Below are 24,266 nucleotides of genomic sequence, written 5' to 3'. Positions count from 1 at the left end.
TGCTTTCATCTACATTTGCACACCTTCACTTATATCTTATTACTTTTATCATTTTTCTCACTTCACACAAACTCACACTTTCACATGGCATGCATTCCACTCATTTTTCACGTCATTTAGGTTTAGGTGTGACCTCTCCAAAAGGATCATTGTTGGGCTTCACAATTAATGTGATTGGCACCGCTCAACCTTTGAAGAGAAATTTCCCCCATGTCCCCCTAGGTCTAGGTTTTTGCATTCATATAGACATATCCAACATGCGATACATACCTTGGGTAGAAAAAATTAGGAAAAATTGGTTTAAGTCACGCAACTAGCCTTGGCTAGGTCGAAGGGGTGCCTTGGATTTTTATCCTTGCCTTCCCCTTCGTCAAATGTGACCCCCGATCCCTCTTTTGGTTACGTAGACCCAAAAGTTCTCTAAAAGGGTTTATTTACTTTTTTCATTCAAAAATCAAAAATCATTTTTGGGTGACTTGGTACACCCTAACTCTATACCAAGTGGCGACTCCATTTTTCAAAAAAACCCTTTTTGAACTTTATATGGCCAAACCGTCGCTTTATCAAGTCCCATGGCCTTTATTTTCATTTTGCACACGTTCACACCACACTACACCCACCACACATCCACATTCATTCAAAAAGTGGGGCGCGACAATGACAATCCAAAATCATTCAAGGTATGCTTCATCCATAAAAGTTGAGCACAACATGCACTAGCGGCAATATATTCCGCTTCGGTTGTAGATAAAGAGATTGCATTTTGTTTCTTGCTAAACCAAGAGACTAAGCAATTACCAAGAAAGTGACAAGTTTCACTAGTACTCTTTCTATCCACACGACAACCTCCAAAATCAGCATCCGAATATCCATATAGTGCAAACTCACTAGATCTAGCATACCAAAGACCATAGTCTAATGTACCTTTCAAATACCTAAAAATTCTTTTAACAGCATTCAAATGTGATTCTTTTGGACAAGATTGAAATCTAGCACACAAGCAAACAGCAAACATAATATCGGGTCTACTTCCGGTTAAATAAAATAAGCTTCCAATCATATCTCTATAGTGCTTTTCATTCACATGTTTACCTTCTTCATCTTTGTCAAGTTTTGTTGAAGTGCACATTGGAGTTCCAACTTGCTTTGAGTCCTCCATGCCAAATCTTTTCAGCAATTCCTTAGTGTATTTTGTTTGATTTATGAAAATGCCCTCTATGGCTTGATGTATTTGAAGTCCAAGGAAGAAATTTAATTCTCGCATCATACTCATTTCAAATTCACTTTGCATAATGATGGAAAAATCCTTGCATAGATACTCATTAGTAGCACCAAAAATAATATCATCTACATATATTTGCACAATAAGGAGTTCATTTAGCACTTGCTTAGTAAACAGTGTGGTGTCCACAACTCCTCTTTTGAAATTATTTTCAATCAAGAAACCACTCAATCTTTCATACCAAGCTCTTGGAGCTTGTTTTAGCCCATACAATGCTTTTGAGAGTTTAAACACATGATTTGGAAATTTTGAATTTTCAAAACCGGGGGGTTGATCCACATATACTTCTTGATCAATAAAACCGTTTAAGAAGGTACTTTTAACATCCATTTGAAACAGTTTAAAACCTTTGAAGCAAGCAAAAGCAAGAAGCATTCTAATTGATTCTAATCTAGCTACGGGAGCAAATGTTTCATCAAAATCAATTCCTTCTTCTTGAGCATACCCTTTTGCAACTAATCTAGCTTTATTTCTTACAACTACACCTTTATCATCCAGCTTATTTCTAAATACCCACTTAGTGCCAATGATAGGATGATTTTGAGGTCTATCAACTAGTGTCCAAACCTCATTTCTTTCAAATTGATTGAGTTCCTCTTGCATTGCCAAAATCCAGTTTTCATCCTTTAAGGCATCATTGATATTTTTAGGTTCAAAAAGAGAAACTAAAGCAAAATTGTCTATCAATTTCTTAGATGAGGAACGAGTGTTTATCTTCTCGGATGGATCACTAATTATAAGTTCTTTTGGATGATTTTGGCTAAATTTCCAAGCCTTGGGAAGATCTTTGAATGAATCATCATTTTTGTCCTCATCTTCCCTTTCTTGATCTTCATGAGCTTCATTCTCCATTTCCTTTGCTTCCGGTTTAGAGTTTCCTCCATCTCCAATTTTTAGCTTTTCCATTCCTTCACGAACACCTACATCATCATCCTCACACGAACTTTTGGAATTATCATCATTAGTTTCATCAAATGTTATGTGTATGGCTTCTTCTATCACAAGAGTCCTTCTATTAAAAACTCTATATCCTCTTTTGTTCTCACAATATCCCAAAAATATTCCTTCATCAGATTTTTTCTCAAACTTACCAAGATGTTCCTTTAAATTTAAAATAAAACATTTACAACCAAAAATTTTGAAATATCCAACCGTAGGTTTCTTATCAAAAATCAGTTCATAAGATGTTTTATTCAAAATGGGTCTCAAAAGGATTCTGTTCATCACATAACATGCAGTGTTTACTGCTTCAGCCCAAAGGTATTTTGGCAAACTACATTCACTTAACATAGTTCTAGCAGCCTCTTGTAGTGTCCTATTTTTCCTTTCTACAACACCATTTTGTTGTGGAGTTCTTGCAATTGAAAACTCATGTGTTATGCCATTATGATCACAAAAATCTGGAAAACCACAATACTTGAATTCCGTTCCATTATCACTTCTAATCCTAACAATTTTTAACCCAAGCAGATTTTGCACTTTAGCAAACAATGAAGTGAAATTCTTGAAGGCATCATCCTTATGAGCAAGAAATATCACCCAAGTATATCTAGAATAATCATCCACAATCACAAAGCAGTATTTCTTACCTCCCAAGCTAGTGATTTGAGTAGGACCAAATAAGTCAAGATGTAAGAGTTCTAAAGGTTTAGAAGTTGATACACACTTCTTTGGTTTAAAAGAAACTTTTGTTTGCTTTCCAAATTGACATGCATCACAAATTTTATCCTTTTCAAAACTGATTTTTGGCAAGCCTCTAACCTGCTCCTTTTTCAAAATTTCCTTTAGTAAATCCATGTTAAAATGACAAAGTCTCCTATGCCACAACCAAGGATCTTCATTTGAAGCTTTAAGACATTTGAAGCTAGATGAATCAATTTTATCAAGAACCACAATATATATGTCGTTAAACCTCTTACCTTTGAACACAACATTATATTTGGAATCAAGCACAATGCATTCATGCTTTTTAAACAACACATTCAAGTCTTTATCACACAATTGACTAACACTAAGCAAGTTATAACCTAAGTTATCAACTAAGAGCACATTATGAACAAAAGTTTCACCATCCTTACCAACATCACCTATTCCAATTGTCTTAGCTTTCACATCATCACCAAATGTCACCTTTCCACTTGATTTTGATTTTAGCTTTATGAACAAAGAGGGATCACCGGTCATATGCCTTGAGCAGCCACTATCAATAAACCATTTGGACTTGTTTGAGCCTTTTTCCTGAAAAGAGAAAGTGTTTGGTACCCTTTTTAATTTTTAGGTCCACAATAGTTAGCATTGTGTCTAACTAACCACATGCATCTCATCCCTTTGTTCAGATTTCTTTTCACATAGCAATCTCCTTTCAAATGCCCTTTTTGACAACAAAAACCACACATAATGGAAGAGTCCTTAACATGTAATGGTTTGACATATCTCAATCCACTTCTTCTATATGTTGTGAAACCATGTGCATTTTTGTTGTGTGCTAATGTTCTTTGATGAGCAGTAAGAAAGGTAGATGACATGTTTTTTTTGAGAAAATCTTGCTTTCTTGCTTTCAAAGTCTCATCCAAGTTGTCCATTCTTTTCTTCAAATCACCATGTCTTTCCTTCAGCATTTCACAAATACTTGTCTTTCTATCAAGCTCATTTTGAACATCAAATCCGGCTCTTACAAGACATTCATTGTCAGTCTTTAGTTATTTATTTTGTTGAGGAAAACTTGCATTTTCATGAATGAGAAAAGCAATTTTCTGTTTTAGCTGCTTGTTTTTATCATAAGATTCCTTCAAGGCATTATGCAGTTTTTCAACAAAGGATTCAAGATCATCATCTTCTTCATCATCACTTTCAGATTGAGAGTGTATGGAAGTTACCTCATTATCTCCAATAGCCATGAAGGCCATTTGAGCTGATTCTTCCTCTTCTTCAACTTCCCCTTCGGAGTTGCATTCATTCCAAGTAATCTGGAAGTTGTTGAATCTTGGCTTTCGATCAGCTTTCCCATCTTTCATTTTCTTCATGGGGCATTCGTTTGCATAGTGTCCAGGCTGTCCACATTCATAGCATTTGTCCACTTGTTTCTTGTTGAATTCTTGTTTTCCTTTGTTCCTTGCATTTGATGAATAATTTTGGAATTGATTGCTAGGTCCTCCCCTTCTAAACTTCCTTTTATTCAAGATTCTCTTGAAGCCCCTTGTGATGAGAGCAAGATCATTATCATCACCATCCGAGTCTTCATCATCCAAGTGAGCTGGATCATCTTCACCTTGAGTAGTCTTTAGAGCAATGTTTCTCTTTGCTCTAGCATCCTCTTCCTCCTGCACTTTAGATTTCAACTTCAACTCATAAGAGGTTAGTGAGTTAATGAGAGATTCAATAGGCACAGAATTTAGATCCTTAGCCTCCTCTATTGCAGTCACTTTATTTTCCCATTCTTTGCCCAATGCATTGAGAATTTTCCTGTTTTTCTCTCCCAAGGTGTACTCTTTGCCCAACACCTCGAGATCTTTGATCAAGTCATTGAACCTGCAATACATTTTGTCAATATCCTCAAGAGGTTCAATTTTAAATGATTCATACTTTGTGACCAAGATAGCCTTTTTCTGTTCTCTCACGTTGTCACCACCCTCATGGATTTCTCTTAGCTTATCCCACATTTCTTTGGCCTATTTACAGCCTTTTACTCTAATTGATTCATTTGAATCTAAGGCACTATAAAGAACATTCATGGCTTTGGCATTCAATGTGAGATTAGTCCTATCTTGAGCATTCATTTCAGCTCTCGTTTTTGGCCGAAGCAAACCTATATCTGCATCAAGAAAGTTAGCTTCATGCGGTCCTTCACTCACAATAAACCATAGCTCAATATCAATAGATTGTAAAAAGATAATCATCCTTTCTTTCCAGCTAACATAATTGGAGCCACTAAACATGGGAGGCCTAGTAACAGATTGCCCCTCAACAAACATAGCATGACTGGTTGTCATCTTTACTCCAAGCCGCTTGAGCTTAATCTCTAGGAGACCAAACTCTGATACCAATTGTAAGGCCCAAAGACAACCTAAGAGGGGGGTGAATTAGGTTGATTAAAATCTTAATCAAATTTATGCAATTTTTCTTTAATAAAAATTTACCTTCTTTTCTAGTAATGATCAACCAAGTAGATTAGAAGAAGAGAACAATGTTGATTAGAAAAACAAGTATAGATAAGCAATGAGAATTTTATTAAACAAAAAGAATAAGATAGAATATCAAACCGATTGTCTACTAAGCTTTCCTCAAACTTGAAGACCAATCACTAGGTTGAGCAACTTCTCTTTGATGAAAGATGATCAACTAGATGTACAATGGAGGGAGCACTTCCTTCTTGCCCTAAGCCTCACTTAGTCAAACTAAGAAGTTTTACAATCACTCAGATAACCCTCAACAAAGCTACACTAATAAAACTTTCAACCACAAGAGAAATGCTCACAAGAAATTCACACCACTTGGAGAACAAATCTTGTCTTGGAGACTATTTTCAAGCTAAAATATCTCTTGAGATCTTGTAAACAAAGTGTACAAAAGTCCCTCTCTGATTCAGAATCGTTTGTATTTAAAGGGAACCAAAAATGGGCTTCATTAATGCTTCCAACGGATAGAAGGCAGATGAAGAATCAGCTAGCCGTTGGGGCTGTCGGACGTCCGACAGCTTAGTCATCGTTTTATCCCATCGTCCGAAAATCAGTCAAGTTGTTGTTCGGACGTCCGATGGAATTTTATCGTACGACAGCTTCTGCATTCGAACGTTGGCAGAGAGTCATCAACACTTTGTGGAATTTTTAGGACGTCCGATACGATCGATGTGTGTCCGAGGAGTGCGTCCGATCCATCCGGACGTCCGATGCTTCCTCACGAGCGTCCGACAGAATTTCCTTCTTGATGTTCTTCATCCTTTCGGACGTCCGACAGATTCCTTCGGACGTCCGACATGAGTGTCCTATTTTTGCTTCTTCTTTTGGTTGATTTTCATTTCTTGACATATTCGTACCTGATTCTTTGATAAGCAAAAAATACTTATATTTGAAGAGAGTTAGATAAACATTTCAAAGTACTTTATGATCATCAAAACCAAGAATAACAAGCACATATTCCTAATGCCTATCACGTATATCCCAATTGTCCAAGTCCTCTAACCTAGGCGCTCTGATACCACCTGTGATGACCCCACCGCACCCAGAGGCGTACCAACGGGCTTAGCGGACCGTCTTCCTATCTCGCGCCAGGACTCGAAAACGCAAAGCAATGAAAGCCATATAAACCAAAAGAGTACTATTCACAATATATACATTGGCAAAAGAGTTCTATTTACACCCTCAAAAGTAGACATCCATACCACTACATCACCTTGTGATAATAACCAAAATCAGAAAGTAGACCCGAAGAAGGATCCTTACACGGATCACTATAACAAGAAGAACCAGTTTAATTGTCCGGTTATTACAAACTAAATCTAGCTATACTAGTGACAGTGCCCAAGAGTCTCCCGCGTCGGCCCGGTTAAGAAAACAAAGGGAAAGGGGTAAGTTATAAGTTTAGTAAATAAACAGGGGTAAAAACATAAATGACACATCAAGACAAACAATTACGTCACAAAGATTCCAAGTCAAAGAAAAATAAATAACAGCACAAGTTAAGGATACAGGTTGGCTCCAAAGCCAAGTCATTTGCCACGTGTGACCTCCTGTCGACACTCCGTCGACCACAAATAAATTAAAACTCCACTTGTACTCCCACCGTACCCCTTATCACTCTCACTGGCCAGTCAACCGCACAAAATGGCTCGAGCAATCAAAACGAAATCGAACTTGGTTCACAAACGTGGTGACCTCAAGACTAGGTTGGACTGATTTCGACCAAACCCCGGCCGGCTCAAATAGTCCATCTAGATCTTGAGATCGGGCCCCAAACTCATCATATTTCAAAAAGTCACCCCGAGCAACAAGCTCCAGGGGTTCAGTCCCAAAACAATTCATATACGCATGTCATGTACAAATACAGGTGCAAGTTAGGGTTTAGGTCGAGTGTGATAACGTAAATTCTCGCCTAAGTACCATTTCATTCACATCAACACACATAAGCAACTTATACATAGAAACGGCCTGAATACTTATGTAAAGAGCAAGTATAGCAAAAATGCGAAAATCACGTCTCGTGCGACAGCTAGTGGGTGCCACTGGCTCCGCCTAGCCTGCTACCGTCAGCAATAAAAGGTTGTACCACATTATTCCACAAACAACTACTAAAATGTATAAATCAAGCAAAAACGGCAAAACGGACACGCGCGCGCGCGGAAATGGCGAATGGAAACGGAAACGGCCGGCAAGACGGAAACGGGCAGATTTGCTACCCTGAACTATTTTGACCATAAGTTAGACTATGAATGTCGGATTAAGGTGTATGAAGTACCATTACGAAGCTAAGAGGAAGGGCTACAACTTTTATGAAGACACCTCAACCCAGATCTCAATTGGGACAAACAGTTCCAGAATTTCATATTTAGGCTGACGGACAGGGCATGTTTGAATGATCATAACTCCTTGCTCACAAATGCAAATCAGGAAATTCCAAAAGCAATAGACGGACAGTACATAAGAATCCAACTTTTATGTTGTGACCAAAGTTTGAATCAGTACAGAGCATAGGGAAAAATGGGTCCAAAGTTCGTGCTCAGAACTGACCAGCTTCAACAGCAATTCTGACACCATTACATTGTTTTGGGCATAACTGGAGCTACACTGATCATATTGGGCTAAACTTTTGCAGGTACAACAAGGACTTAAGAAGATACAACTTTCATGTTTTGGACAAACCCTGAATCAATACGTAGCACAAAGAAAAATGGAGCCAAAGTTTGGGTTCTGGGCTGCCCTGTTTTCCAGTTCGAACGGTTTCGCGCGTCGCAAACGCATGATCCGTTTCTATGGTTCTCATGCAAGTTTTCTAACCAATTTCATACCAAATAAAACACACATATACTAGCTCCTAATAGTTTCACAAGAGACCAGAAAATTCCTTTCCCAATTTAACCCCAAAACCTAGCAAACACTAACCTTGGTCTAGGCTCTAACCTTACTAGCTCCAACTAGCTTCAAAACCTTAACCAACCAAACCCTAACCATCTAAGCCCTAGCTCAACCAAACTAATTTCCCTTTAAACTAGGGTTTCATGACTAACTGGATTTTTCTAAGATCCAACCATACAAGTAAAATTAATACATCAAAGATTCCATTTACAAGTCAAATAACCAACCAAATCAACTTAAAGAACCATGAAGCAAGAAACCCTAATTTCTTCCTAGCCTTGACCAAATTTTATGCAGCAATATATCACCAAAATAAACCTTCAAACTACACTATAATCACCATATAAACCATAAAAGTGTACAACCACAATAAGAGAATCACTTTCATGGCTTCAAGATTCATTCACCAAAAATCAACTTCCAAGTGAGATGATTTAGTTTCAAGTAAGCCTTGCAAGTGATGAAACTATAACAAGCAAGTGCCAAAGTTGTTGCTCTAAGCTCCAAGATCAAGATGGATGGCTAAAACTTGGATGAACTTGGAAGAAATCCTCTCTTCTCCCTTGGCTTCAATCTCGTCTCTCTCTCTCTCTCTCTCTCTCTCTCTTGAAGTTTGTTTGGTTTATAACTATGTTTAGCTTGTATTTCCTTGGTATAATATAAGTCAAAGACTCCATAAGATATTTTCCACTTCAACCAATCACACAAAAGTTTGAATTTTGCTCCTTAGCCCTTACACCTTCACTTTCTCTTTCTTACACTCTTGCCCATAAATATATGAAAAGCTTTCAATTAACTCCATAGAGTATACACTTAATCTAGTCTAAAATCCTTAATCACACTTAATCACTTCACTAACCACCCTTCTATTTTAATCACCCATTCTTAATCATCCCTTATTCCACATAAAGGCAACTCAACAACACACTTTTTAACATGGGCAAAATCAAAGGCTTTAAATCCAACTTAGGGTTTCTAATGGATTGTAACACTAGAGGTTAGTAATAACCCAAATTAGGGTTTTCAAATTATTTAGGCAAAATAACATTTTGAAGAATTACCACCAACCTTAAAACCAGGTTTTATAGAAAAAAAATAACGCTAATATTCCTTATTCAAATAATATCAAAATTAAGGACTAACCGGGGTCTTACACAGTGATTCTATCTTTAGAAATAATATGGCCTAGAAAGGTCACTTCTTCCAGTCAAAATTCACACTTATTAAATTTGGCATACAACTGGTGGTCTACAATACTATCATCAGATATTGTTCATGATCCTCCCGGGTTGTAGAATACACTAAAATGTCATCAATGAATACTACCATGAATTGATCCAAATACGGCTTAAAGACTCGGTGCATTAAATCCATGAACACTGCAGGAGCATTAGTTAACCCAAAGGGCATCACTGCAAACTCAAAATGTCCATATCTCAAGTTAAAGGCTGTTTTGGTTATGTCCTCCCCTTGGATCCTTAATTGATAATAACCCTGCCTAAGATCCAATTTAGAGTATACTACAGCTCCCTGCAACTGATCAAAAAGTTCATCTATGTGCAGTAAAGGATACTTATTCTTAATGGTGACATCATTCAAGCCTCTGTAGTCTATGCACAATCTCAAACTTCCATCCTTCTTCTTAATGAATAACACGGGTGCACCCTAAGGTGAGTCACTCTCCTTAATAAACCCTCGCTCTAATAAATCCTACAACTGTAGTTTCAACTCCTTCAATTCAGTTGGGACCATCCTATAAGGCGTTTTGGAAATGGGTATTGTCCCTGGAACCACATCAATCTTAAAAGCCATTTCTCTTTCAGGTGGTAACGATTTTAGTTCCTCGAGAAACACGTCGGGAAATTCTTTGACCACTAGCACGTCTTCTAACTTCACCTTATTTCCTACAGTATTTATCAGAAAAGCTAAGTACCCTTGGCCTCCCTTACTTAACAATTTCCTAACTCGAATCCCCGAAATAAGAGTCGAACATGCTAATCTACCTCTTACATCTAACCTCAAAGTTGGTTCCCCAGGAATGTATAACTCCACTATTTTCAGCTTGCAATTGAGCTGAGCATGATAACGGGCTAACCAATCCATTTCTAAAATGACATCATAACCCCTAATTGCCAAGCTCCTAAGATCCGTCAGTAATTTCTGCTCTTCAATCCAAACCTCACAATTTCTATAAATGGAACTAGATATCAAACCTTGGTCCCCAGTAGGCATCCTAACTTCTAAATCATATGGCAGGTGATCACACTTAACATCTATACTACTCATAAAAGTGGGGTTCGCAAAAGAATGGGTTGCACCAGGATAAATCAAAACTCTAGCTAGGCGATGGAATATTGGGATCGAACCTTCAATAACCTCAATAGGATCAGGAACCTGATGCCGGTCCATAGCATAAATCCTAGCTGGCACCCTTGGGTGATTTCCCCCTACACTTGACTGCTTGGTTGACAGCTGGGCGGACTGCTAGCCAGGGTTTCCTTCCGTTGGCCTCTCGGGACAATTATATATCTGATGCTCGGCACTACGACATTGTAAGCTCTTTTTCGATTTCTTCCAACACTCATCCTTGGTATGGTTCAGTTTTTCACAAAATCCACAATTGACACGGGGAGTCGGTACAGGGCTTCCTTGTGAGGCATTTCTCGGTTGTCCTCGTCCACTAGAATTCCCCCTTGCCATAGCTCTTCTCGGGGCCTAGAAATTCATATACCTCCAGCCTCCCTTCCTAATTTGGGAGGTTGCGCACTTCTCCCAACCGGCCCAGTAGTATTACCCGGAGCATTCTTTTTCCTAGCTTGGAAGGCTTTCACTTGTATCTTGGCACTCTCGACCCTTTGTGCCTTTTTTAGAACATCCGCAAAAGTGAGGATTTGCACTGCTGCTGGGGCCTCCCGTATCTCCACATTTAACCCCTGTACAAATCGACGTATCCTTTTACGCTCGGTAGTCACCAATTCGAGAGCAAACTTGGAGAGGTTAGTAAAACGCTCTTCATATTTGACAATGCTCAAGGTTTCCTGTCTCAATCTTATAAAGTCAACCTCTCTTTTTTCTTGAATTATAGGCGGGAGAAACTTCTAGTTAAATTCTCTCACAAAGTTCGCCCAAGTCTAAGGGGTCTGGCCTCTTTCCCACTTAACCCTAATCACATTCCACCATGCACGTGCCGCTCCCTCAAATTGAAAAATGGCAAATTTCACTTGTCCCTCTTCAGTATAGTTTAGTGCGGCAAAGATCTCACCCATTCTCTAACCAATTTTTTGCTGCTTCTGGATCAGATCCTCCTAAAAATTTAGGTGGTGCAAATTTAAGAAAGCGCTCTAGGGTTCTATCCTCCCCTCGCTTAGGGTCCCTAGGTTGGTTCTGGGGTTCAGGACCTTGACGCTTGGCCAAACGTTCAAGTATGTCAGTCATCCTATTGATGGCAATAGCCACTTGGTTTCCATCTCCACCTCCCGGTCCTCATTCCGACCTGCCTCAGACACACAGTCACTCTCAGAAGATTATGGTTGCCTACGCCCATGCCCTCGACCTCGGCCTTTGCCTTGCCCATGGCCACGAGTGTCCATGATTCTAGTTATATGTCTAAATGCAGAAATGAAAGTAAACATGCATGAGCAAAATTTAAACATGTATCAATAGTGGAAGCATTTGAAATAATCATAAACTAGCATATATATACATTCCAGAATTCACAAGCAAATTAGCAAGTCAATTGGGGTAATTACAAAACATATAGCATACAAGTACCATAAAATACAAGTATGAGGTCCTTTAAAGTTACAGGCCACACAAAGCTTCACCCCAGCTAATCCTTCACAAAATAATTCAAAAGGTCAGCAGCTCTAATATAACTCGCCACCGAGCTACTAGATGGGTCCTTCTCTTGGTCAGCACTAATGGCTGCATCCACTAAATCCTCAGCCATCATGGCGCGCTCAGTCACGAGGTTCTCCGTCCGGTCTCTGACTCCTCGTACTACCCTAATCGAGCGGACATTGGCCCTCCGAAGTCGGTCATGGTTAGTGTCTGACCTAGTTCGCTTGGTCACCACTGACTCCTCGAGCTCTCGAATCCTAGCAGCTTGATTCTCCACAGTAGCTCGTAGCCCCTCGATCTCAGCCTGGGTCGCCCCGATATCTTGGAGCAACTGCCCTCGCTCTCGGTCTATGGCCAGCACTACATCATTGGAATAAGCACAACTCCTCCTACACTCACACTGTGGTGTTCATATGAATGGGGAGTACATGAGATTGGCCCCCCTCGGGACCAACCGATATCGGACAACTCTTAGGCATTGCTCGTTATCATTACCTCCATTCTCCATTTCCTACACAGTAATACCACAAAACCCAAGGTTATTAACTTAAAGTCACTTGCACAACTTAAAACAACTAACTTAAAGTTCCTTAAAACTTAAAGTTTAACAAGAATTCCTTAAAACTCAACACTTAAGACTAAAGTTCCTTAATTTTTCCAAATAGATCTCTAAATTGAGCTCTGATATCAATTGTGACGATCCCACCTTCCCCTAAGGCGAACCAGAGGATTCGGCGGGCTGCCTGTCCAACTCTCGCCAGAACTACTAGTAAGCCAAAAATTGTAAATTACAATTCAACACTAAAAATCATAATATAAGACATCAAGTATCTCTAATATTTCCACATCAAGCCAAAAGCTACACTATTACATTACACTTGTTTCACCAAAATACTACAAGCACGGTATATAGCCAGATGTTTCCCAAGTACAAAATTATTAAATTTGTACAAAAGGAAATCCTGTAGCCACCAACCTCCAGCTCACAACCTGTTAAGGAATCCAAACTTAAAAGGGTGAGCAAAATCCAGTGAGTTCAAGAAAAACATGCAAGCAAATAATGTCAATAAACATCCATTTCACAATTTATACGAATATCAAAAATTTTCAAGTAGATACACAAGTGTGTAAATAAAAGTTCAAAAAAGGGAGGACACGAGAGCTCTCAGGAGCTAATCCACCACTTGATCTAGATTCTCATGACTTGACACTCTGTCAACATAACCACAACAAGTCCATAGAACAACCTTTACTACCACTCTCCAACCACCTTTTCAAACCCCCAACCGGGCCTGCTCGTCAAAAATGAATTATTTGGTAATACTCGAGTATACCTAGTCGGTGAACGCATTCCAACCGACGATGAATCAATAAAGACCCATGGCTCACCAATCCCTCGTCCAAGCCCTTGCCAGCCCAAAGTGAAAGGTTTACCGATGAGTTTTGGGCTTCCCTAGCATGTTCAAGTAATAGGTAAGATGATGAGACAACGCTCAATCATCAGCCAAGTACATGTGCAAGTTCACTATTGAAGTACAGGAAAGACAAATCGAGAAAATTAAGGGAGGTTGGACGAGATAAAGTACACGTCCGCCTCATCAGGTGTAGTATATATATATCACATCCCATCATGTAAAATAATCAAAGCAATAAACAAGTACAGCATCAAGTCATGCACTTGACACTCACCAAAAGTAAAACAAGTGATCAAGTTGGCACTACACTTCCGAAGATGGCTCGGCCTCGAGGTCATCTCGGTCACCTGGGCTAGGAATAAACATAAAAAACCATCCATACTGTGACGCCTCACTTCTCCCTAAGGCAAACCAAAGGGTATCTGCGGGACGCCTGCTCAGCTCTCGCCAGGACTCAAGACAATTCGATTCAAGCTTAATGATACATAACAATTAATACAAGCCTAATAAAGAAAAGTCGCATCCATAATCGAATATCCAAGTCTTACACCACGAGTTCAAGATACATCAGTTATCCAATTCTTACATTAGGTTCCCAAAAGATACATCAATTCCTAAAATATATAACAGCCACAATGTCTAATCAATTACATTTAAAACCCTAATACAAAAGTACATCCAAAGGGTTTCTCCGAATTTCGCTCCATGTCCATACCTATTAAGGAAAAGAAACCTACGGGGTGAGCAATCGCTCGTGAGGCCAAGAAAATACACATGCAAGCACGTTGTTCAAGTAACAATCCCAATTGACAAGTAAAGCAATAATATTCACGTAACTAACAATTCGAGCTAGAAAAGTAAACATAAACAATTCAAGGATATAGGAGCTCTCAGGACCTATTTTCCACTTGCGTGATCAAGATCCTCCACGAATTGACACTCCATTAATCGGGTAGGCTATAGTCCGTAGAACTTCACTTATCATGTCCCCGTTCACCGTTACATACCCCTATACCGGACCCGCCTTTCATTTATTTGAGGTGATACTGCTCGAGTATGCCAAGCAAGACCTCTCAATAGGTCAAACTTATTTTTTTCTCATGGTTCACCAAGGAGCTCGACCAAGCCCATGCCGACTCGAGTCCAAGGTTGGCCAGTGAGAATTGGGCGTCCCCCACGCTTACACTTAAGAGTCGAGGAGATTCACTCCAATCGACTTATGCAACCATAGCATAAATAGTCACGTAAACACTTCACGTAATTCACTTAACAAGTCACTTCAAGCAATTTAAGCATTTCATGTCAAGTAATTCAAGTACACTTCACTTAAATGAGAACGAGTACGATAAAGTACACACTTGACTCAGCATTTTCAAACTCTCCAATCACTAATAGCAATTAAGCACATATCGAGTTCACATACACTCGACACTCACCAAGTAATTCAAGAAGTAAAGCACACTTGAGGATTCAGGTGTCTACCGCGGGATCCTCTTGAGTGCCTGAGTAATTAATAATGAACTACCACTTAGAACCCCAATTATCACGGAAGATTGCACACTTGTACAATCAAGAAAAATATCATGAAAATGAGCCTTAATTACTCGTAAATCGAGACTCAAAAGTGGAGGTTTATAATACAAGGAAAAATCTGATTTTCATCTTGAAATCAAATGTAAAACGGTTAAGCAATCTCGAAGGAAAATAGAGAGTGCAAAGGACTCAATTTCCTTTAAGTTCGGAAATTTCAGATTTGACAAGCAATCTTTGAAAAATTGTATCTCACTCTCTGTAGGTCCAAAATTGGAAAACTTGGTATCGTTGGAAACTATTTCTAGAGTACTAAAAGTTCCTAGAAGGTACTTTTCCATGATTCCAAATGGAAGACATTCAAATTTCAGCTTCAAGTCGCTGATTTGGGCTATCGAGACAGTTTCGAGGTTGGTTTTTGGCCAACTTTGAAAATTCGGAAAAATTCACAGAATGCGAACTAGCCTCTGAAATTTGGAAATCAATTAGAGTTACAATCAAAGTTTAAAACACAACAAATAGAACAAGAATCGGAGTTTTGAACGCCAAGATATAGCAGCTCAAAGTTGTCAAAAATTTCTCATTGAACAAGGATTTTCCAGATTTGAAACATGAACTTTGAGACTTTGGTTGGGCATCGAAATGGACTTAGAATGACACCAAATTTGGTAGTATTACCCTACCATATAAGGGCTATTCCTCTGTTAAATTTCATGCAAAATTCGTATGGAAGGTCAGTTAACAAAGCCACTAAAATTCCAAGAATTTTCAAGGCAAATCTGCCTTGTACTTCAATTTTAGTTTTTCTAACTTTTGGGTCAATGAAATCATTTCAAACATGGTTCAATTATGAAGACAAGGTCTAATAAACATCCAAAATACTTTTGGTAGGTGGTTAACACCAAGAATTTCAAAATAACAAGTCCCAATTCAAATTAAGACATTCAACTAGCCAATAAGAGGGTTTTCCATCACTAAGACAGTTTCGTAATTTGGCCACAACTCACTCAATTCAACTTGGAATTGAGCGTGGTTAGTGGCATTGAAAACTAAATTCATAAAGCTACAATTTCTCAGAAGAAATTGTTTTGAAATTCTATCCATAACTAGCTCATATTCGAGCAACAAATTGCAGCACATAACAGGTTCTCTAACACAGCCGAGAAACAAGGCAGGTGACTTTGAAAGGCTGGTATGGTTCACTCAAGTGGAATCAGGGAATGCATTTATACCATTGGAAAAATGGAAGTGTCTAGTTTCTAATTCCGCAAACAGCACTCGATTTTGATGTCAAAGCAAAGAGTTATGGTCGATTCAAAATCGCTGCCAGAGCAACTCTGGACAGTTTTCCAGCCATGAACTTAATTCGAAATTTCAACTTTTGGACAACCAAATCAAGTGATTTTTTGTGGAAACTTTCCACACAACCTATACAACATATCTACATCAAAATCAAGTCAATTGGACCACAAAAATTTGCACCAAGAGGCACGGCAATGGACAGGGCAGATCTGGCCCCTTCCTCCATTTTGTTTCCTTTTAGTTTTCTTTCCACTTTTCAATTTATAATCACTAGTTTAACCACTAAATCAACATAAACAACACCAAACATCATCACATCAGTTCATCAAGTCCATTGTGGGATTTCATAGAGCCCACTCACAAGATTTTCAATAATATAGAGGTACCCACATGAATCTATAAGCTTCCAAGTGCAATATAACTTACGTAAACTAAGATTCAAGGGTTTGATCGTTAGTTACCTGCTTAGATGATTAAACCAGGAATTTTTGGCCCCTTGAAGCTCAAGAAAACCGTGAGAGTACAGCTCCTTTCCTAGCTTAAGTTGATCTCCAAGTTATTTGCAAGGTGTAGTGTGATTTTGAGAAGATTTGGTCAAGAAATGAAGCAAGAAAATGAAGAGCTTTTGGTTCTTCTTCCTCCTAGTGTTGCATGGCTGCTTTGAGGAGAGAAAGAGAGAGTGTTTTTCTGATAATGAAGCTTCTTGAGGAAGCTTAAAAGTGTGTGGCCAAAAGTGCTTCAAAAGTCAACTAGGAATGGTGCGCGTTCGTGCGCGTTTCGTGCTCGATTCCTCTTAGGTTTGTTTCACTTGTGCACTAAACCTCTAATGCACTTCTATTGATACTATTATTATTCACTCTGAATAGTCTAAAAATAAAGGTCTAAAGTCCCTCAATTAGTCGCGCGCGCAAAAATGCTAACTCCCGACTTGCGTGCGGTAAAGCGAAATTTCTAAGAAATTCCTATAACGATAGTATAATTAACTACTACTATGGTAAATAATTATGAAATAATTATTTTAGAAATAAAACATGAGTTCTCACAAATATTGATTCCTCAAGTCTCCAATTTGTCACGCGGTACGACTTTTGAGAAACCATCGACGCGCGAGCAATAAGAGCTTTAATTAGCTTAATCACATCGAATCTCTCAATTAACTCTTTTTAGTCCACTATTGCTCATCCTTAATTCTCCAAGGTAATTACACTCTTGAATCGAAGTTTACCTCAAAAAACGTATACTCGTTATTCCTTACTAAACGAGCTTTCGAAAAATAAATTTTTCTAACGAAACATTTTAAAACACAAGGAAGACATTGTTCCATACAAATGGACTTAAAATAGTTGAAATAAATTATTAAGGGTAAACAGGTGAATAAATAATTAATTAAGCTGGTAAAATAACATTAAAATAAGTAAAATTTCGGGTCCTCACACATACTAACTTACGCGTGAGTATCTAAATTTTGACTCTCACAAATTCAAATTTCCAGCTTTGGAACTCACCCGACATAGTTTCTAATTCGGTTCACAACTAAGGCTACACAAGTCCAAAATTAGTGTGGTTTATGGCATTGAAAACTAGATTCAAAATACTAAAAATCCCTGGAAGAAATTGTCTTCAAATTTATTTTGTAAGGGGAGTGAAATCGAGTTACAAACTGCAGCTGTTGTTGTGTCACCGTTAAAACAGGAAGAGAAAATAGCCAAATTTGCTGTTTCATTGCGACTCATAGAAAATGAACTAGTATGTGTATTTTATACCGTTAGAAAGCCCTCGGAGTCTAGTTTCAAATTCCGCAAACAAAACTTGATTTCGACTCCTATACAATAAATTACGTTCTGTTTAGTGAACACTGGTTGGCTGCCCTGCTCCAGAATTTCCAGATTTGTACACGAAATTTTTGTCTCTTCTTGACATTCAAACTAGTAGCAAACAACATCCGTTTTTCTAACATTTGAAGCCAAATATCTAACAAAGTTTCTTGAGTAATTTTGTGGCCAAATCACACCAAAATTTTTGACAAAGATGGGGCGAAAACAGTCATACATTCAACTAGCACCAGAACAAAAAATTTTACCAGGTTTGTTCTTCTCCTATTAGCTTAAATTTAACTCAATCAAATGAAGTGATTTTTGGAAGATAATTTACACACACATAACCCAACATGTGGCAAGCATTTTTGCATCAATTTAACTGCAAATTTTTGGAATTAAAACAGGGGAAAAGTTCTGGGAAAATTCGGACAGCAGCCTTGCTTCTTTCTTTCCAAATTTTCCTCCTAAACTCTCACACCAAAACCAAGCTAGAATTCACCATAACAACAACCAACATACAAGAAATCCTCAAGTCCACTATCTAATAATCCTCCTCAAGGCATTCTACCTAAGTTGGGAGTTCCAAGAGCCCAACTTCCAAACAAACCAAGACAACTAAATTTCTAGCAAATGAAGCTATGATTCTACTAAGATAACAACTCTAAAGGAACAAGAAATGGTTAGATGATAATTACCTATCTTCCAAAGCAAGAAGATCTAAGCTAAGAGTCCAAAAGCCGCCAAAACCACCAAAAATCTGCCTCCTTAAGCTTGGGTTTTCTTCAAGAATCAAAGGTCTCCAATGTTGCAAGAGGATGGAGGAAGATAGAGCAAGCTTCGGCAAGGATTTTTTGCCAAGAAATTGAGAGTTTTTCTTGAAAGGAAAAGGAAAAGAGAGAGTCGGCCAAGGTAGGAGAAAGGAAAGGAAATTTGTGAAAGTTTTGTGTCTTGACTTTTGAGTTTGAAAGACAATAGAAATGACATAAAGTGAAGCCACTTTATATCACGTCAAAGTAAACTCGAACTAGTGTCACGACGTGACGCCATCGACTCTGTTTCTCTCCTCTCACTAGTGTACCCCGAACACAATACTTATTGCTCATAACCTCTGTCTAATAGTCGAGCCTAAACCCGTACGTGAAATTTAAATACTCATGCAATAATAATAAAAAATTGAAACAATTTAAGTAAGTGCAACAACTATAAAGAATTTTTCGTTTCGATGCAAATGCCATGGAATAATTTAATGAACAAAAATAGAATAAAATAAAATGAAATAAGACAATATAGAAATAAATGAAATAAAATAAAATAAAATTGAAAGGGTGGTACGAGTCCTAACAAATAGAAACATGTAGCATTTCAAATTTATAAATCAAAGTTGAAGAGTAATTGACATCAAAAAAGCAAGAAAGTTGAAGGGTAACTAACTAAAATTTGATGTCAAATGTTATATATGTTAATATACTAGTAAAATTTTATTAAGCACATGTTGATATTAGTATTAATTATTTTGTTTTTATCTTTAGTAACTTAGCACATATTGAGCATAAGTTTTAATTACATAAAGGAATTTTGAAACAAGTTTAAAATGAAGAAAAAAGGAAAAAAATAAAAAGGAAAGCTAACATGAAACACAATGGCAAAAAGAAAAAAGAATAGCCAAAGCCATGAAATAACCAGTCGACACATTGTATGATCGAACTGACTGAAGGTTCATACGGTATAGACGAGCACTATCCCCAAATAAAATGGGATGGACTCCTAAGATAAACACTATTCTTCTATAGTTATCTTTAACAATATAATAATGGAAGAGGGTTATCTAGGGGTGCATTCGAGCCAGTTGAGTTTGATGGTGAGGTAAAATAATTGAGTATGAACTTTTCGAGCTTTAAAAGTTGAGTTCAACTTCGATCCCAAGTTTGACTTCAGTTTACTTGAGGTCGAGTTTGAATTCGATTTTATTTAAGTCTAATCAAGTCTAATAAAGCTCAATCGAACCTATTCGAGTCTAATTGAACTTAATTGAGTGTATTCGATCATAATTGAGTTCACTTAATAAAAATTAATAAAATATTTTATTTATAATCACGAAATTAAGCAATCTCATCAGACAGATTTAAACTTGTAAATCTACACTAGCAACATTTTATTTGAGTCTAATAAAATATTTTACATATAATTTTATATAAAAGATATAATTGATATTTCTCAGTATAAAACACTCTATCAAAAGGATATAATTCGAGGGGATAGGAGATCTGTGAGCAACCTGATCAGGCTTTTAACACTCTATCAAAATGGAGCCGGGAAAAGGATTAACAAACAAAAGAGTTTCTTTATAGTGTCGAAGCGGTGTGGAGCTGGCCAAATACATCACATTCAACACTTGACCGGTTTTAGGCATGGTTCCTTTCCTTTCTTTTATTTGGGGTGCAACCTGTATATTGGTTATCAAAAAAAGGAGTTCTTCCAGTTTTTGATTGAGAAATTCATTGCTAAGCTAGCGGGTTAGCAGAAAAAGCTTCTCTCACAGGGTGGCCGCTTGATCCTAATAAAGCACGTTCTGTCTGCCATACCTTTGTATATGATGGCAACCATGGATCCTCCTAAATGAGTGATCAAAGAACTAGAATGACTTAAGGCAAACTTCTTTTGGGATGAGTTGGAGTTAGGTCCTAAACATCATTGGTGCTCCTAGAAGGACTTGTGTTATCCCACAATTGAAGATAGCCTTGGGGTAAGAAGCTTTGAGGACATGCAGGGGGCCTTTAGCTATAAGTTATGGTGGCGATATTGCAACTCAACATCCCTGTGGGCCAATTTTATGCAGTCTAGATATAGTTTACATAATGGTGCACTGAATGCGATTTCAGAGTTTGGAGACGAATGCTTGTCGTTCGCGACACGGTGGACCAATTTTCACAGGTTATAGATTTGAAAGGAAGGGTTCAGCGCGCCTGGGTTCTTACGTCCTCCGGAGAATTTATCGTCTCTTCAGCATGGGATGCGATGCGAACTAAATGAGTGTGCCTAGGATCAAGGAGATGTGTGTGGAGCTGTAGAGTCCTTTGCAAGGTATCCATTTTTATGTAGAAGCTGCTCAATAATTACTTACCTTTCCCTGAGGCTTTGAGTAGGTTTGGTTTTCAACTCCCTTCTAAATGTCAGTTTTGCCCTAATGGGGAATCTCAAGACGACGTTTTATCTGACTACTCTTTTGCTACTGAGGTATGGGACTTTTTCTCTAGGGCCCTACTTATACCTATTAGACCTCCAAATGGTGTCACCTGTCGATTGCAACATTGGTGGCTCCATATGTCTCAAAGTATCGCAAGGGAAGAGTTGTGTATGGTGTTGCCATCACTTATCTGTTGGGGACTGTGGAAGGCTAGAAACGTGTCAATGTATGAGGGTGTTAGTATGGTACCATCACAGGTCTGTCGGAACATACAAGCCTTGCTACTCAATATATCTCAGGTCCGCCCGTTCGTCCACGTGACGCAGTGATAGGGCATTGTTGCATTCGGGATTATTGTTTAACATGACCAAGAGGAGGCTGAAGCTCCTATGCTCGATCACTTGGCTCATGCCACCAAGCAGGTATTTTTTTTTCCAAAGATATTTTTTTTTCTTAGAAAAATTTTGGCAGAGTTTTCCCTTATCAATGGACGAAACTCCCTGCCAAGTAGGTATGTAAAGTTAAATATTGACGGCTCACCTTTAGGGAATCCCGGATACTCAAGAGATGGCGGGGTGTTTTGCGACTCAGATGGTAACATCCTGAGTGGTTTCTCCTCATTTTTGGGGTCAACGACAAATATGGAAGCGAAAGCCTTGGCGTGCTGGAGGGTATGTAACTTTCTCTGGAGAACGGATTCCACTATTTGCAAGTTGAAATGGATTCTCAAGTATTACTGAATATGGTGCTCGGCAATGGGAAAGTGCCTTGGAAGCTATGGAAGATTGTCTTGCGCATCAAAACTCTAGGATTTGGTCGGTAGTTTACCTTTGCTCATATCTATAGAGAAGCAAACACAGTTGAAAATGCCCTTGCGAATCTTGCAAACTCCACGCATTGTTGTACAAGATTTTCTGCCTCTCAAATTCTAGAGCATATAAAAGGGTTAGCCCGCCTAGACAGGATACAAATGCGTTATGTATGCCTGAATTAGGGTTGCTTAAAGTTTATTGTGTCACTAGCGGAATGTTAGCCTCATCCGATGTACACTTATGGGATTTTGAATAAAATTTTGAGTGGCGCCCACCCTCGTATACGAGGTTAGCCTTTAAAAAAAATGATATTTCTCAGTAATAAATATAAAAAATTTAATATGTATATAAATATACACGTATGTATAATAAAAAAATTTAATATGTATAATTTAATAAATATGCACGTGTGTATGCATGTAAGCTAGATTAGGCTTGTTGAACCTTCGACTACAAGAATTTGAAGTTCGATCTTGACTCGTAAACCCAAATGAGTAGCTCGAGCTCGACTTGAGCTCAATCAACTCTAAACTTAAGTAGAGCTGTTGATCAAATTACTTGTGATCTCATGTCATGCAGCATGAATCTTCTGCACCGTAGGGTTATTGAATATAACACTCTTATCAAGAAATAAAGAAATAAACTCTCACGTCAGCATATCTATCTAAGGAAATTAATGCACAAGATAGAAGCAATTAATGCAATTTGTGTCAAAATAATTTGCCTATGTCCGAGGCTACTATTAAGCATATAAATGAAAAAGGAAAAGTTTATGAGAAGTAGACATTCAAAACCTCCCTGAATAGAGATAAGCTTAGTGACTCCTTTTCAAGAAGTGTTTCTAAGGATCAAACATCATAGGAGAAAGAGAGTTTGATAGTCATCGGTACAAACTCATAACATTGTGTCACAATCCTCACACCATCAATAAAGATTTAATCCCCTATCATACTACCTAATTTAGGAAGAACTATATTGGATCTTAAATCCCATGGAAGATCAAAAGTGATGCTTTGTCTCTCTGTTTATAAAAAAAAAATTGAGCATTATCCTCTTCCAATGAGATTTAAGATTATAATCTTGAAACCTTTAGATGTATCTACAAACCTGAAGACATCTCTTCATATTCTTGATGAATATGTGGTTGCAAATTGTCGTTGATGCAATCAGGCACAAAACCTTCCCAATGTTCCTGAAGAGGAGGATACGATTACGGTTTTAGGGACTAGCTCACTATCCATAAAGTCATTTGAAGAGTTAACTCGGAAGTTGGCTACCCAGTTTGTCTCTTCAAAGGCTTTGGCCAAAAGCTCTGCCTATTTGATGGTCATAAAGTAGTGGCTTGATGAGATTTTAAGAGATTACATGACCAACTTCAATAATGTGAGCTTCAACTATAGAGATGATAAGGTAGTGATGGCAATGTTTACCAATAGGTTGAAATTATGGTAGTTATATACCGAACTAGTAGAGAAGCCCCTTAAGAACTTTAAAGACCTATCGAATTGGGCACATAAATGTGCTCATGGAGACGAGCCTAATTGCCTCAAGTGAGAGTTAGAGAAATCGGTGGAGAAGAGAAGAAAAAGAATAGAGAGGCAAAGGATGGACAATTGAAGAAGTTCATCTTTAATCGCTTGTCCAAAAGGAAGGTTCCACTACAAGAAAGAGACTTTACCTCTCTAATTGCACCTTGGTCACAAATCCTAATTGTAATAGAGGTAGAAAGATTAGCACATTAACCCAAAAAATATCAGGTAATAGAAATAATAGAAATCAAATTCCATATTGTGCATGCCACAAAGACATAGGTCATGACACTAAGGAGTGTAAGGACATGAAGAAGGAGATAAAGAAGCTGATCAAGCAAGGTCATCTAAGGTAGTTCATCCACAACCGAACTACTCAAGGGGTAGAAGAGACTATCAAATAATGATAGCAGAGATGATTACAGAGATCAATACCCAAACTCCATAGACTGATCCATTGAGTTGAATGCCGAAAACCTTACAGGAGT

The 24,266-nt window shown here is 38.1% G+C and overlaps 1 protein-coding gene across 1 annotated transcript; it reads right to left on the bottom strand.

Moving 5' to 3' along the window:
• Positions 1 to 10,059: 10,059 nt before the first annotated feature.
• Positions 10,060 to 10,758, bottom strand: LOC140006900 (uncharacterized). The gene has a single exon (XM_072049572.1). The coding sequence runs from the start codon at positions 10,756 to 10,758 to the stop codon at positions 10,060 to 10,062; it is 699 nt and encodes a 232-aa protein (XP_071905673.1).
• Positions 10,759 to 24,266: the final 13,508 nt, after the last annotated feature.

Source organism: Coffea arabica, chromosome 5e, assembly GCF_036785885.1.
Source record: "Coffea arabica cultivar ET-39 chromosome 5e, Coffea Arabica ET-39 HiFi, whole genome shotgun sequence".
Classification (NCBI taxonomy): domain Eukaryota; kingdom Viridiplantae; phylum Streptophyta; class Magnoliopsida; order Gentianales; family Rubiaceae; genus Coffea; species Coffea arabica.
The sequence above is the reverse complement of the archived record's forward strand: the minus strand, read 5'-3'. Positions and strand labels throughout refer to the sequence as shown.